At 32.7% G+C, this 17,164-nt stretch overlaps 1 protein-coding gene across 5 annotated transcripts in view; it reads left to right on the top strand.

The window, feature by feature from the left end:
• Nucleotides 1–17,164, top strand: part of PTPRQ (protein tyrosine phosphatase receptor type Q) — a 216,113-nt gene that overhangs the window by 59,331 nt on the left and 139,618 nt on the right. For all 5 annotated transcript variants that reach the window (XM_079140697.1, XM_079140699.1, XM_079140698.1 and 2 more), the window contains 8 exons: nt 1,260–1,420; nt 2,270–2,415; nt 6,543–6,711; nt 8,326–8,616; nt 8,833–9,108; nt 9,474–9,625; nt 12,524–12,665; nt 15,809–16,078. In XM_079140697.1, coding sequence (XP_078996823.1) covers nt 1,260–1,420; nt 2,270–2,415; nt 6,543–6,711; nt 8,326–8,616; nt 8,833–9,108; nt 9,474–9,625; nt 12,524–12,665; nt 15,809–16,078 — 1,607 coding nt within the window. The remainder of the gene's footprint in view (nt 1–1,259; nt 1,421–2,269; nt 2,416–6,542; nt 6,712–8,325; nt 8,617–8,832; nt 9,109–9,473; nt 9,626–12,523; nt 12,666–15,808; nt 16,079–17,164) is intronic.

Here is a 17,164-nt window from a genome sequence, read left to right on the forward strand (position 1 = left end):
GAATGGCCTGGCTAATCCCACCTGTCTCCAGTCATGTATTCTGAATCCAAGATTTTTCTCACCCTGCTAAACTATCCAACTATTTTACAGATAACAATACTTACATTTGGAGTAAACTGGCACTTCTGAAATAGTAAAACCATGGCTGAAATGTTATCTCTTGGTGGTTACCCTTAATTCATGTAAAACCTGTTATTCCTCTTAAGGATTTCCAGATTCAGATATTTCATGAGTAAAGAAAGAGTGTTTTCTGTTTAGAGGGAATATCCAGTTACTTCTTGGGTGCCTTGTGTTTCCAGGAAAGAAAAATATGAGCGCACATGAGACATTCTTTTTTCTGTGATATTGATCATATTCCCTTATTGAAATTCTATAATATTTTATTATTCTAAACTGTATAGTTCTCTTTTAAATGTACATTTTAGTATTACTATATATATGTTCATTCCTTGTTTTTAGATACTAATCTGTGTTCCATTCAAAACTGTGGAAACTGAGTGAATGTGACTAAAATAAAATAATTGAAGTGCTAAATTACTTGCAGCATTTTATTCATTTTGATGTTTTTTTTCTAACCCTCCTGAGATTTTGGTACTTACTTGGAGAATTTTGAGTTCATATTGATTTGACTTATTTTCTGGAGTGTCATTTTTAAATACTTGTAAGATTTTGACTGAATGAGAGTTGTGAGCTGTTTTTTACTTTACTGTATTGAATACATACATTATTTTCAATCTCATTTCCATTAAATACGTAAGATATTGCTCACAGACTCCCTATTTTAGATACTACTGTACTGTATTTACTATTTTTTGGAATGGTCTGAAGTTAATGTCATTTTTATATAATATTTTAAAGATGTGTTGGTTTGACAGTTAGTTGTAGAAGTAAGATTTTGCTGATATTTAAAAAGAACAAACGTTTAAACAAGTAAAGTATTAGTATGAAAGGGAGTAATTTAATTACTTTGAATACATAGTATTCCTAGAGATCCGTTAAAATTGGCCAAAACTGTAATTATGAATGTTATTAACACTTGATTGAATTACTGAATGTACTTGAAAAGAAATGAAGTTAATTCACTGAAGTATTCTGAAATTCACTATTTTTATATCTTAGGATGAGTAAAATCTTTATCCTATTAATCTAAATTAATACATTTCTATACATAAATGCTGCTTTTGATATACTTGTATTTAAAAAGTATATTGAAATTTTTAATTTAAAAGCCAATTATGCAGATAATATTTTTCTCTCAGGGATGTATCATCACTAAAAACTATTAATGCAACTGAAACATCATTAGAGTTTTCAGATTTGGACTACAATGTTGAATATAGTGCCTATGTAACAGCTAGCACCAGATTTGGTGATGGAAAAACAAGAAGCAGTATCATTAACTTTCGAACACCAGAGGGAGGTGAGTCTTATGGATATAAGCCAATTAAAATAATATTATGCTTAAAAGAGTATTCAGTATCAAAATATTTTGGTAATAAATGCATATTATTGTTGTCATCATCATTATCTTCTCCTCTTCTTTCTCCTTCTTGTCTTTCTCTCCCTCTCTCTTTATTGTGTGGAACCCAGGGCCTTGCTTCCTAGGCAAGCACTCTACCACTAAGATACATTTTCAGTCCTAATATCCATTTTCAAAATTGCATCTACTTTCTAGTTATGTGATGTTGGAAAGCTAATTAATCTTTCTTTGCTTCAATATCCCATCTATAATGTGGAAGCAATATCATTTCTATTTCAGATGGTTCTTATGAGAATTAAATAAATTTATGTTTGTAAGTGCACTCAACACAATACTTACATGACACACAATAAACATGTCTGTAATTTCTGTTTGTTAAATGAAAGAAAATGCATGAAGTCAGATCTCTACCTTTGACCTTTATTTTCCAGTTTCAATTAAAGGAGATTTCATGTTATGTTTTCTCTATTGGAAACTTGTTATAATGTTGTTTTAAAATCTACAGTAGTAGGCAAGATTTAGAGCCAGGGTAGTATTTTTTGAGTAAAGACATCTGTCTGTCCTCTGCTTAAATATTGGTATGGTAGGGTGGCCCCAATGAGTCTTCTGGTAGGATAAGCCAGGGTGTCTTATGGATTTCACTTCTGACATCTAAATAGGTACTAAGTTAAGTTGTTTTTAAAAAATAATTCTCATTACTTTAGTTTAATAAGTGTAGGAAAATCCAGGTATTTCAGACAGTACTGGAGGCCGAAAGTACAGTTTTTTGTTCAATTATTTGTTTTATAGCACCCAGTGATCCTCCCAGGGATGTTCATTATGTAAATCTCAGTTCTTCATCAATAATTCTCTTTTGGACGCCTCCTTCAAAGCCTAATGGGATCATACAATATTATTCTGTTTATTATAGAAATACTTCAGGTACTTACGTGCAGGTAAGAACTGAATTTTCTCTTATTACATTTTTTAGTTTTGTTGCTAATATAGACTTGCCTTGGTAGAAGAATTTACTTATTTTACATTCATAATTGTGCATAGACATATTTTATAAAACTTCCACTAATGGAAAAATGTGGAGAATCAATACGCCCACACATCTATATCAATTTTATGTATATTTAAATAACAATGAAGATGCCACCTATTTAAAATTTTGTATGTAAAGGTGGCCCTCAATTATACTTCCTCTAAAAACCATTCTCTAAAGTGCTGGGGTTCCTTTATTCTCAAACTTATTTTCTTTTTTGAAGAGTACCAGGGATTGAACTCAGGGGCACTCAACCACTGAGCTACATCTCCAGTCCTGTTTTGTAATTTATTTAGTTGTTTAGCGCCTTGCCTTTGCTGAGGCTGGATTTGAACTTGTGATACTGTCTCAGCCTCCTGAGTCACTGGAACTACAGGCATGTGCCATGGAGCCCAGCTCAAAGTTATTTTCATAGCTAAAACCATTTTCATTTTGTTTGCTTACAATATGAATTGTTTTAGTGTTTGGATATGTTTGTGTTCTTCTTCCTTTACAATTTTTTGATTATTGTCAAGATGTTATTGTTATTATAATATTATCATTGTTTAATATCCGGTCTAATGAAGACCATAGGAATATAATTATTTTAAATTTGTGGTGTGTAAACTTTTCGGCTTGTACTGATTGCAGTGGGCACTTTCTGGGATGTGAATGATGATAGTTATAATAGATAAAATGCATTTAATTTAGAAAAATATTTTCAGTATTTTTCTCACAGAATTATAGTATTTATCCAGATTAAGTTTTCACAGAACTCTGAAAAGGAAAAAATTGGAGTGGTTGAGATTGAATCAAAAGTGAAGAGAGTTAGAAGATAATTTGGAAAACATTAGAGGAAACTCTGCCATTTATAGAATACATACTGAGAAATTATTGACTGCATGTGGATAGTGATTTTGGCAAGCCTTTGTATCTTTTTAAGTAACAGGAGTGTAGAGATAGAACTTTGTATTCCTGAGTTGCCTAATCCTGTTGGTGCTTGACAACCCAAGATGAGTCCTAGAGTCAGCTCTTGTGTGTGACAACCTCTGGGACTGAGGCAAGGCTTGGTTTAGTGCAGCCATGGTGCATTGCAGGCTGGTGAATAGTTCGGGGCAGAACTTTGCAAGCCATCTCAGGATTAGCCCAGTAGAGAGAACAAGTCCAGAGGCTGGTTCAGTGTTTGCATTCTGCCCTCCAGAGCTGGGGTTAAGTGCAACTACTTAAAACTTCATGCCAAGAAGAAAACTACTTTATGGAAGACATGTAGGTATAGAAATAGATGTAATTGTACAAATTTTAAAAACAAATTCCTTAAGAGCAAAAGGAAAGGAAGGGTCCAGTTTTCTGTTTTACATCAAGCAGTTTTTACCTTCCTTTTTGTTCTGCTCTGTTTATGGAAGAAAAAAATGGAGACTAGGGAGGCAGTTTTTCACCACAGTATTGTATACAAATTTAACAATATTCATTATACCATAATTCAAATAGCCATTTTTCTTCTTTCATGCATTTAACAAGCATTGCAAAATAGTTTCTATAGTTCTACCTCTTAGCCATGGTTTTGCCTCTGTACAATTTGCTTACAGCTTAAATATGATTATATCTGGTTCTCTTTGTCCACATCTAAATGATCAAGTACAAACATCTAACTATGGTTTCAACATGCTCTTCTAAACATATATATTCAAACTTGGGTATATAATATGATCCCATTTGCAACTCGTCAGTCTTAGAACATGTTATCTTTTAAGTCATCTTAAGAATGCTTTTAAGTGTGGCAGCTGCAAGAGGGAATAGGCTAATGTCAAAATGTTTCAGAAGTATAGTCTCATATTGCTTAAAGTTCATTCCTGCTTTAAAGTATTCCTAAGGTTATTGTTAAAAATAGCATTAACATCTTTGCTACCTGATTTTCTATTTTGGATTGGGAGAAGAAATCCTCTTAGCAAGAATTGTATAGTTGAATAGGCATATAGCTTTTTCCTTGTTCTTTCTTCCCTTCATTCCCCTCCCCACAGAATTTGTAGAATATCTCATACTGGGTAAGTCAGATTAACTCTTATTCCAGGTATCTGCTGCTTTTCTTAGCTCCCTTATACTGTAGCAAACACTTTGAAGAAAAAGGACATGTGACATTTTTCTTTCCTTTCACTCATTTTCCCTGGAACAAGGTCATGCATAACTTTACTGCTCAATAAACACTTTAATAGAAAAAATATAAAATTATTTTAATTGCAAACATTTTCAGGACTTATAGTTTTGGAACACCTGAGTTTGGAGTGATCTTTCCTTCTCATCTTAGTGTACTTAATCTCTCTACCACTACTTGGCAATCCATCTTGTTCTTCCTTCGTTTGTCACACACTGTGTTTTGTACAGATTATTAACTCTTGTCCATTTTAATTACTACCAATTTATGTCATGTCTTTTCAGTGTGCCTGGCATGATGCCTTAATAAAAAGCACTAAGTGAATTTTGGTTGATTAATCAAATTTGAAAGCTTTTTCTAAATACTTTGAGTGTATTTGTATAAACCAAGGAATAATCCCTAATTAGATAATTAGAAACAAAAGGCATTTTTTTGGGCAAAAGTAAATAGGTGAGTGAAATAATCATCTGGATAATTGATCTCTTTTGATAAATTTGTTACATTTCTATGCATGCTGAGTCATACAACCCAGCAGGACTTCTGATTGATTCAAAAGTCATTCATTACTCATTAGTCATCAAGGTCATAGGTAATTAGAATAAGTTCTGCAACAAGAAAAAATTAAAATTTATAAAAAGAAGCTTTAATTAATTAATACTTTTAAGTGATACTTTATTTTAGCCAGTTATTTCATGTATAAAATAAATGTATTGGAAGGCATTACAATTTGTACATCTTATTTTGCTGGTTGTTATATGACTTTATTATGTTTCCAAATAAGTCACCAAAAAATGGAAGTAAATCTTTATTTCACTCACTCTTTTCTTCCCTCAAATACTGGCAAAAGAACCACAAAAGTTTGCAGAATTTAATTTGTGAATAAATTTCAGAACCATCTCGTCTATAAATTTGGCCAAACTGATTATACTGTTATTTATTTTAACAAAACTAGTACCACAGTTGTTTTCATTGTATGCCAACTGGTATTAATTGCTTTATGTGCCACATTGTAATCTAATCCTCAAAGCTCTCTGTAAGTGGAGATGATTATTTGCTTTTTACAGTTGTGAGAAGAGAAGTTTCTAGAATAGATAATCTATCCAGGGCTTCCCTGCAAGAACTTGAATGTAAGGTCTGTGAAACTCAAAGATTTCCACGTGGGTTGGGATGATTCAGATTACTTAGTGTAAACAGACATTAATATAAAATTATTCATACTGATTGTTTAAATTAAATTGTTTTCTTTTATTTCAGAATTCATTTTGCTTTATGTGTTTTGTTTACAATTTTCACCAGAAGGAAAACAATTGCATGAATTCCTTAAATATTAAAAAAAAAATTATTTGGATGAATATAACTATCAGGAAAGAGAACTTAAGTTTATGTCATTCTGTACATTAGAGAGTGCATCTGTTTTCCCTTTGCTCTCCAAGATTGTAGAAAAGAGGACTCACTAAAGATGCATAATAATAAATATTTGAGTTTATAGAAAGAGGCAAACACTTTCATAATTCCACTATCATTAATGGGAGAAAAATTTAAAAGTTTTATAATATTTCCAAACTTGTTTAAAAACAGTGAATACATCGAAAAATACTTTAGTGCTTCATAAGGAAAACTGGCACTGATCAATACAGCTATAGTGTTTTCACTTGTTCACTTGACTATTCCCAACATAAGCTTTGAATTTTTGCTCTTTGCTATTTTGTTTATTGATTTTTTAAAGAAAATTTTCTACCATCTATTCTTTTAAAGCAAACATATTTCCAGTTTAATTATTGCAATGAAACTAATCTATATTATTTTCCTAAAAATTAATATATTAAAGAAAAAGACAATTACTTTGGAAATTTCATGTATACCAAAAACACATTCTGAACCTTTAAAATGATATGTTTATTTTTCAGAATTTTACACTCCATGAAGTAACCAATGAGTTTGGCAATATGACTGTTTCTGCAATAATAGATGAATTGGCAATATTCAGCTACTATACATTTTGGTTAACAGCAAGTACTTCAGTTGGAAATGGGAATAAAAGCAGTGACATAATTCAAGTATATACAGACCAAGACAGTATGTAAATGAAAAACATTTATTAATATTAATTAAATTACTTTAAAACTTTGCCATTGTTTCACATATTGGTAATAAAATCTTTTTAGGCATATTTATCATTATAAGAATTTGGAAATGCGTTTAAGATAGAAAACTGTTACAAAAACAATAGCCTGTTCATTTCATGAATTCTGCTACCATCCATTCATTAACATTTTCTTGCTTTTATTGCTTCAAAATATGTCACAGTCCTGCTGTTGTAGACATGAAAAATGCATCTGTATACACGGATGAATTTTCTAATAGTTAATATTTTTGTCCATCTGCTTTAATAACATGATTTTTTAGGTCTCCAGCAACTTGCTTCCTTTTCAGACTTTGAATCCACATAGGACTTCATGCAGCCTGTTTCTTTCATTGTATTCATGACTAATATACTCAGAATAGCCTTTATTTTTTTTAACTCAATAGAAATTTCTTGTATGCAGTTTCTGCAGAATCCTGTTTGCACTGAATATTTGGAAAACTATAATGACTGAAGTTCTTAAATTTTTTTTTCAGCTGTGACAATACAATAAGTGGATCATTGCCTATTTCCTTTGTGGTTGTTTCTGTTGTCTATTTTTAAAGATTAGTCTCCTATTGAGAAATATACTGACCTATGTTTCTGATGACAGTAAAATTCCATATTTTATTATTTGGAAGGCCTAAGCTGACAGACACTATAAGCATGAGAAATGAATGCTTACCTTGTTGGAAAAAATCTTTTGAATAGTTGACAAGTTGATCAACAAAATACAATAAATAGATGGAAATGTAAATTTGAGAAGTGTTTAGCAAAAATGTTTTAGTATAATATGTGGTCAATATCATTTTGGGCATTCTTTAAACATATCTCTCCCAAGATTTTTGCAACCTATAATGTCTTAACAAGTATAATTATAGCACATGAATAAGAAGCATTTTACTGTATACTGCTCCAGGTAGGATTTCAAATTTTACATTAATAAAGGTGAGTCTCAGAATACAGCTGATAGCTGAGAACTAGAACTTTTATAAGTAGAGCAAATTCTTGAGATACAAACGTGGGTTGGTAGTCTGTTGACTGGAGAGATCTTGTTACTTGAAATCATAAAACTGTAGTATTGGCTATCAACATGAGCTTGAGCAAGTCACTTATTGCTGAGTATGTTTCCTCGTATGTTCAATAGGATAATCTTTAGAAGAAAGAAACCAAATATTATTTAGACAATACAGACTGCCAAAATACTTGAGCACACATGCACTCAATTTTCTCTCTCTCTCTCTCTCTCTCTCTCTCACACACACACACACACACACACACACACACACACACACACACACAGTCCATGCTGCAAGAATGAAAAGTCAAGAAAAGATTAAAATAATTCACACATGTATTAAAGATGGCAGAGTTCATTTTGAATAATTCTCAAGTAATTATTAAAAGATATTTTATATAGGTGATGTTTACCACATCTGCATTTAAAAAATAATGTAAGAACTGTCATGTAATAGATGTCATTTCAATGATTGTACTCAGTTTGTGCATATAAATTCTAGTTAGGATAACCAATGATTTTTTTATATTTTGCTCATTACCTATCATAGTACCTGAAGGGCTTGTTGGAAACCTGACTTACAAGTCTATTTCATCAACTGCGATAAATGTAAGCTGGGTCCCACCGTCTTACCCAAATGGTCTTGTCTTCTACTATGTTTCACTGAACTTACAACAGATTCCTCGCCATGTGAGACCACCTCTAGTTACATATGACACCAGCATATATTTTGATAATCTGGAAAAGTACACTGATTACATATTAGAAATCACTCCATCAACTGAAAAGGGATTCTCTGATACCTATACCGCCCAACTACTCATCAAAACTGAAGAAGATGGTAGGCTAGACCCTTTTATTGCCTATTAATCAGACTATTGTTCTCTTCATTTATATTACTTTTTATAAGAAGCATTATTCTTACAACTATTTACTCTGTTCTCAAGTAATGAGCCTTTCAATAAACATGTTCTAAGTTTCTTAAAATTAAAAATCTGCTAAATTTTTAATGCTAATTTGCTTTTGTTTCATTTAATATTCTCTTTTTCTTTTATAGTACCAGAAACTTCACCAATAATCAACACTTTTAAAAACCTTTCCTCTACCTCAGTTCTCCTATCATGGGATCCCCCAGTAAAGCCAAATGGTGCAATAATAAGTTATGATTTAATTTTACAAGGACCAAATGAAAATTATTCTTTCATTACTTCTGATAACTATATAATTTTGGAAGAACTTTCACCATTTACATTATATAGTTTTTTTGCTGCTGCAAGAACTGTTAAAGGACTTGGTCCTTCCAGTATTCTTTTCTTTTACACAGATGAGTCAGGTAAGCCGGAATCCACATTCCTTCAAATGATTTCATTGTTCCAGCACTTGCTCTTGCTCTAAGGAACAGCATGGAAAATGAAATATTGGATTGTCTATTTGTAGCAGGCTTACAATTGTTCATCTACTTTGTCAAATTTCATTTCCTAATTCAATTTTCAGAATTAAGTGTTCTGTTTAAAGCTACTTTGGAGCTATTACATTCCGAGAACAAAAACATAATTACTATGGTATTTGTTTCTGAAATTAAAAATATGATAATTTTCTAAATCCTTCTTAACTAGTGTCCTGGAGAAGCTGCAGTCACAATGCAATTTCTGTGCTACAAGTTTATGAATAAAAGTTTTGTGATGTATTTTCCTACAGTGCCGTTAGCACCTCCTCAAAATTTGACTTTAATCAACTACACTTCAGACTTTGTATGGCTGAAATGGAGCCCCAGTCCTCTTCCAGGCGGTATTGTTAAAATATACAGTCTTAAAATTCATGAACATGAGAGTGATACTATATCATATAAGGTAGGTTGACTCTAATAACATGTTTATTTCAAAAATTCTGAGATTGAATTAAAATTTTGGACATGTAGGTGGAATTGACTGCTTTAAAATTAAACAAGGACAACCTTTCAAAAATCTTTTGTTTCCTATAACTTAAATATGCTTGTGGAAAACATAAGAAAGCATTTGCCAGATATGTAAGCTGAATACTTAACAATTTATTTAGATGTGTAACTCCTGGACATTTACAGTTTAATAACTAGTGGTATACCATTTTGTTAATGCTGGAAAGTATATAGTAATCTTTTTCTGGCTTATTTAAAACCTGTTGTGAATTGCAATATATATCTATTTATTATAAAAAGAAATACCAAGTGATTTTTTTTAACTTTTCTAAAAGCATTTATACTGGACTTTCAATACTCTTTCCTGATAGCATATTATCCTATACTCATTGATTTAAGATAAATACTTACTCTTTTACTTTCATTACTAATTTATTTATACCCCTAAATAGTCCTTCCTTTTTCCATTTTTTTTAGGATCCAGGATCAGTAAAAATTACTCCAAGAACCAGTGTAACAAATGGTCTGAAATATATGTGCATGATTGCTGGCATTTAATTGCCAAAATATATCATAATTAATTATCATTTATTTAAGAAAGTTTTCTTATTTTTTTCAAAGATGGTTGGAGTCCTGGAATGTTCTTATTTAATTACAACAATAGCAGTTCAGAAAGTATACAGTAAACATATTGTCCAATATTATATGTATTATAATTTATTACTATGGTAAATCATTTTTATAGCATGTGCCATTTACAAAGTGAATAGTGAAAATCAAAAGCAGTGATTAAGGTTCTGTCATCAGGAACAAAGACTTTCTTTCTGGAGAACAGGATATTATTTTAAAATCTGATAGGTTAGGTAGAATTTAAATTACATGACTCCATAGGTATAGAATCTGTTTCCCAGAAGTGCGAAATTATATTCATGATACAAAGCCTCTAACCCTCTATTATCTATCTCTGGTTCAGTCTCAACATTTTCCTATTTTTTAATTTCCTTTGTCTGTACAGGTTGTGGGGAAAGGAAATATCAAAAGGAAAAAAGAATAATTTCTCTGTGTAATCACATTCCTAGAATAATTGTGTATATGCACTGAAGTGTGACTGCATGTGTATGATCCTATCTCCTTAGAACGGCAGTCTCCAGAGCAGACACCCTTAGCAGAGTAGTAAAGCAAGGGTTTTGACCTCACATTACCTTGTTCTGACCTTGCCTTTGAGACTCACTGGGGTTCACTAGGGAAATGACCTAACCTCTTAAAACTACGCGTCTTTAAGTTGTATAAGTGCAACTACTTAAAACTTCACGCCAAAAGGAAAACTACTTTATAGAAGACATTTTCCCTTCCATCAGTATTCATAATCTTATTTTCTTTAAAACTCCTTTTATGCTCTAATACTCTAATGACATTCTTAACCTTTTGTAACATTCAGTTGACTACATCTGTTTTCTTCCTCTGCCTAGCTTCCACTCCCAATATGTTCCATTTTCCTTTCTTTTTCATCTACCCTATGTCCTGACAGTATCAGTTTCTAGTATTTTTTTTGTTTATTCTATTTTTTTCTTCTTTCAAATTTGGATTTGGGTTTGTAGAGGAATAATAATTCCAGAATCATTCCAAATGTTACTGCTATCTCAGTCAATTTACCATGGTCCTCAGTGAGATCAATAGGTAATTTAGGTCACTCAGAAATACTGAGTGACTATCCAAAAGTTACTCTCTTATCTTGCCTTGTAATCTGTTGAGTTCAATTCTTTTTCTGGGTATTAGCCCTTTCAATTAAATTTAAATTTACTTGTTTTATGTTTAATTTTTTCTCAGTCAGCAATTGTTTGTAGATTTCTTTAGGTAATATAAAGTTTTCTTGATTTCAGGAACCATGTCTTATGTGTATTTAAAATCTCTAGGTCATCTGTCAATATGCTTTGCAAGTAGTAAGTATGAAAAACAAGAGGAAATAAGGTGATACACTAAGTTCCTAATATATGTCCCTAGACATTATTTTAAAATGTGACTCTTAATTGTAAGTGCCTCAAAACCTAATCTTCTTGTTGAATTTCTGCAACATGTTTTGTATTTTTACAGGTATAATTTAATAGTCTTAAACTTTTACCATCTAGGAAGTTGTCTTATCTCTATGATAATAATTATTTCATCTGAATGGTTTTCTTTGGTTAAGATCATTATCTTTGAATGTAAATTTTATAGTTAATGGTAAATTTTTATGTGACAATGCATATTCTTCTTTGGTCAACTGTGATAACTCTTGTTCTCATTTTTTTGAAAAAAAAATTGTCAAATTAGAAAATTCAGAGTTGTCTTTAAAACTCCCAGTTCAAGCTCATGGAAGCAGTCATTTTGTTTATTCACTGCTTTATCCCTAGTGCCTCACATACAGAGTTGGTAATTGAATTAGTTTATATAGGCATGTTAATGTATATCAAAAAAGGAATTTTGAGGAATTCAGGATAATTCAAGTGTTGCTGATCAAGCACAATTTGGATTTAAATTGAAAGTCTGAGTTTTAGCAAATTTAAGGGAAATAATGAGTGTATAATTCCAAGTAAAAAAATCAGAGAAACAAGATGGAAATAAAATACCCTAGTTTTTTTAAAGTGACAGTCATGCGATTCCTCAAGACAAGGAGGTTACTGCCTAATTTATCCTTGTAGCCTAAGCTGAGCACACCCTGTAGCCCAAAATAAATGTTAATATTCATTTTAATTAAAAATCCATTATCACATAGATTAAATATAGAAGATTCCTGTATTGTATTAAAATATTTCTTCTAGTTGATGGTGCATTTGACTCAGAATCTTTTCTTTCTTTTTTCTTTTTCATTTTTCAGAATATTTCAGGTTTCCAAACTGAAGCCACACTTGTTGGACTGGAACCAGTCAGCACTTACTCTGTCAGCGTATCTGCATTTACCAAAGTTGGAAATGGCAATCAATATAGTAATGTAGTAAATTTTACAACCCAAGAATCAGGTGAGACACAAGCTGAAATGTTTCCTTTTATACTTAACATGTTTTTTTCCCCCTCTCTCGGTTTATATGATTTTCATTATTCAATATTTCACTCAAAGGGAAATTGAATTTTAGTGCTTTAAGGATAGACTGAGTTTTATTGGTGAAATCATATGTATGCATATATTTTTTTTCACCATTTTTCATTTGGAACTGAGAAAGTTGAAATAAGACTAGTTTTATAACAAAGTAGGGTTCTGGATATCTGTGAAAATTACTTAATTCTTTTCTGAAATAGCTAGGAAGAGTGGGAGAATTAACTAGCAATTGCTTTTAAGTTTTTAATGTGTTAAACTTTTATGATGATTTAGGTTTTTATAAACATCTGTATGATTTTTTTTTCTGAGTGTTTAGAAAAATTTATTGTTCTGTTGATTTTTTTATTAAAAATCATAAATTTACATAGGGCAATGTTGTTTGATTCATTCTGTTATTTTTTTCCCTTCCCCCCCACCCCTCCCACCCCTCTTTTCCCTTTATACAGTCCTTCCTTCCTCCATTCTTACCACCCTCCTTAGCCCTAACCCTAAACCTAACCCTAACCCTAACACTAACCCCTCATACCCCCCATTATATGTCCTCATCCGCTTACAGCGAGATCATTCGTCCTTTAGTTTTTTGAGATTGGCTTATGTCACTTAGCATGATATTCTCCAATTTCATCCATTTGCCTGCAAATGCCATAATTTTATCATTCTTTCTGGCTGAGTAATATTCCATTGTATATATATATATATACACCACATTTTCTTTATCCATTCATCAATTGAGGGGCATATAGGTTGGTTCCACAATCTGGCTATTGTGAATTGAGCAGCTATGAACATTGATGTGGCTGTATCTCTGTAGTATGCTGATTTTAAGTCCTTTGGGTATAGGCCAAGGAGTGGGATAGCTGGGTCAAATGGTGGTGACATTTGAAAAGAAGGAGTCACTACATAAGCCCTCTACTTTCCCACAGTACCCATGTCAGGGACTGTGAAATATCTCTGCCCTAATTCACCAGCATCTTACCCACTACAGCTCAGGTACTGGTGTGTGCTGCATTTTGCCCTTGTGTGGGGACTGAACGGTTCTCATTTATGACCTACTTAATGGTGGCTTAAAAGTATACTTTTCCTTCTACCAACTGGTCTTTATATTTGAAGACATTTCTTCCTCACCTTTTCTTCTTGTGTCAGTTATGATCGAATGAGTGCAAATTCCTGTTCCAGTCATTTCTTCTTAGCATCTCTGGATGCACTCTCTCTTTTTCAGTGAATCTCTAAAGTGAAACTAGAGACCTCTCACTGATGAATTAATAATTTTTACTTTAACTTTTGAATACCTGAGTCTTTTTTAAAAAATAGCTTTCCTATAAGACTGGACAAATAAATAGTATTCACAGTGGAGAAAGTACAAGCTCTGAAGTCAGAGTCTGAATTTGAATCTGAGCTCTGAGATTTCCTAGTTGTATAAACCTCACAAAGGCTCATGACTCCCCTGAGCCCCTACATCCGCAACTGAAAAGAGGCTTATATCAGCTACAGCCATCTACGAAGGTCGTGGTTAAAAATATTTGAAAAGACCCATATAAAGTACTTATTAAATTGTTAGACACACGGTAAATCACAGATGAGGAAGTCATGATTCGACCACACTGGATGGAAAGGGCCTTCAAAAAATTAGAGAAGAATTTGGACATTAGCCTTCTGAATACTAGTGAAAAGTGGAGATGACTGTAGGAAATGCGTATCATCGTGAGTGATCGTGTATAAAAACATCCAACTTAGAAAGAAAAAAAGTTAATATTTACATATGAGATAAATAAAAATCTTGTAGGAAGTACTCTGTAAACCTGTAAATATTTTTATCAAAAAGGATAAAATTATGCCACAAAATTCTATTCTCTAATTGGTTAAGTAATAGAAAAATTTTCACCGTTAGGCATTGTAACATCACTTGTTTATTTTGAGGTTCATAGAATCATTGAAATTGATGTTCATGATAACCAGGTTTATAAACTAAACTTAAGCAGCTGTCAATTATCTTATGTTAACTTGTTTTATGAAAATATTATTTCATGTTTTTAAAAATAAGGAAATGCCTTATTAAATGATACTTGTTAGAGACCTTGATCATCCTAGAAATGATCTTTTCTTCATATACATTTTCCTAACTTTCTCCTTCTTTATGGATGCCTTTATCTTACAGAAGAAGAAAGAGATAAATTTATGCCATCAGAAAGAATTGTAGGCAAGTCACAGATTACTTGAGTATGCTTTAAATAACTATGTTTGCATAATGACAAGAAGTTATATTCTTTTACTACTATTAGTTTGCAATTTACAAATTAACTATATACTAATTTTCCTGCTACCATTCTCTTTTTACTGTAATGATAAAAGTTATCCTATTAGTACTGTTAGGGAACGTTGTTGAACATTTCATGAAAAGTAACCAGTCTCCAATATGCAGTCACTTTAGTGGACTTGAGTATTATTTTTCATCTAGGTCAACTAGATATAGTGGACTACTGAGAAATTGAGTTCAAGTAAATTCAAAGAGGTTTTAGGGGAAAAAAAAAAAAAAAACCACCCTGGGACTGCTTAAATATATTCTCTAATAACTTCTAAAAAGCTGAAGGTTCTCAAGATTTTCCCAAAGAAGAACCAGTATAAAACCAAGACCCCTAAATTGGTTATGGGTTTTCCAGTACTGTAAATCCTGGATGTGTCCCATTAGGGAGGAACCAGCATCTATATTTGCATAAGAAGGTATTGCTAAGATTGTACCTTTCTGATTAAGAGAACAGGTATTGACCACTATGTGGGCTTGAGTTGCTTCTGAGGATTTGAGAATGTAATTACTTCTTAGACCTAGGAAAATATTCAGTGACTGGTTCAATATTGTAAGCATTAACAAGATAGCATAGAAAGTTAGCCAATAGCATTTGATTCAACCTATGTAAAGAGCTTTTTGAGCGTACATTGAAAAGATGATTCTTTGAATTTTTATTCTTTCTGCACTCCTAAACATGATTTCATCTATTATATAATTAAATTATTTACTGTATTTTATGCTAGCCATCAGTTTTAACTTTTGGCGTATGTTTGTCTCTTAAGTTCCAGATATCGTGCAGAATCTGCAGTGTATGGCAAGAAACTGGCAGTCAGTTCTAGTGACGTGGGATCCGCCCAAGAAATCAAATGGAATAATTACACATTATATGATAATGGTTGAAAGGAATTCTGCAAAAGCCTCTCCCCAAGATCACACATACACTTTTGTAAAGCTTCTTGCCAACACCTCATATGTATTCAAAGTAAGAGCTGCAACTTCGGCTGGGGAAGGCAGTGAGAGCACCTGTAGTGCCAGCACACCCCCTGAGACAGGTAACTTACTGGAGGTGGTGAACATTGGTAGGCAGGGTTGGGCACTAGTCACTACCATTTATTGCTGTAGCACTTTTATCTAACCATATAGAACAAATGTTTAAAATGCAGCACATTCGGCCCTAGCCCTTATGCTGCCTGCATCCAGCTGTGTAGCACATGATCCCCTCCACAGCACTAGAAGACTGCATGGAGGGGGAAAAAAAGGAAAATCTGTTTTACTGAGTTTTTATCAATGTAAATTATTGCAATTTAAAAGAAGGAATGAACTTGCAGACTTCTCAGTTTGGATATTTTTTAAAAATTATTTTTGTAGCATCATTCTAGATGCTTCTCTGGTTACAGGATCAGACTCATTTTCATATATTTTCTTTTGCCTTTATCATCAGACTATTTATAACAGAATGGGTCATAAGTTCTAGTTTAGAAGAAACTCTCCTTCTTTATGATGCTCCTTCCTATTACAATCTCCCTCTTCCTTCTACTTTCTCCTATTGCCTGCCTGCTCACATAAATTAAAACCTGATTCTTTCCTGATAACACCACTTCCTTGGATAAAAAGCCCTAGTGGAAACTGTGGCCATTGGCACATCCAGTCCCCTTATGTTGAAGACCTCATTCCCTTTATGTTGGAAACCTCTTTCAACTTTTCCCCTCTTGTGAAATTGCATCCCCAATTTTGTTCATGTTTCCCACCTTGAGGCTGGAAACCCAGAGCTGTAGGACACGGCCTGCCTCTTCAGCATCTAGATGGACATCCTTTCCTTCTCATCCTTTCAGTGCAGTTTTCTTCCACTGTCCTCTTCTTCCTTTCCAGGCAGGAATGGCTACCTGTCACTAACCCCATCTCCTGCTTCTTAGGTCTCAAACCATGTCCTCTTGAGTTGTCTTCCAGAAAGATTGCCAACTGAGAAGATCCCTCTGATTGTTTTCCCCAATCTGAGGGCTGCTGGATATTGTTGGGAAAAATACAGAAATGGTTCTACCTTGTTTGGTGATGAATTAATCTTCATAATTGTCCCAGCTGTTTCACCATCTTCAATGTGTCTCTTGTAAGAAAAGTCAGCCCATTTTCCGTAGGAATGT

Source organism: Sciurus vulgaris (assembly GCF_902686455.1).
Source record: "Sciurus vulgaris genome assembly, chromosome: 5".
NCBI lineage: Eukaryota > Metazoa > Chordata > Mammalia > Rodentia > Sciuridae > Sciurus > Sciurus vulgaris.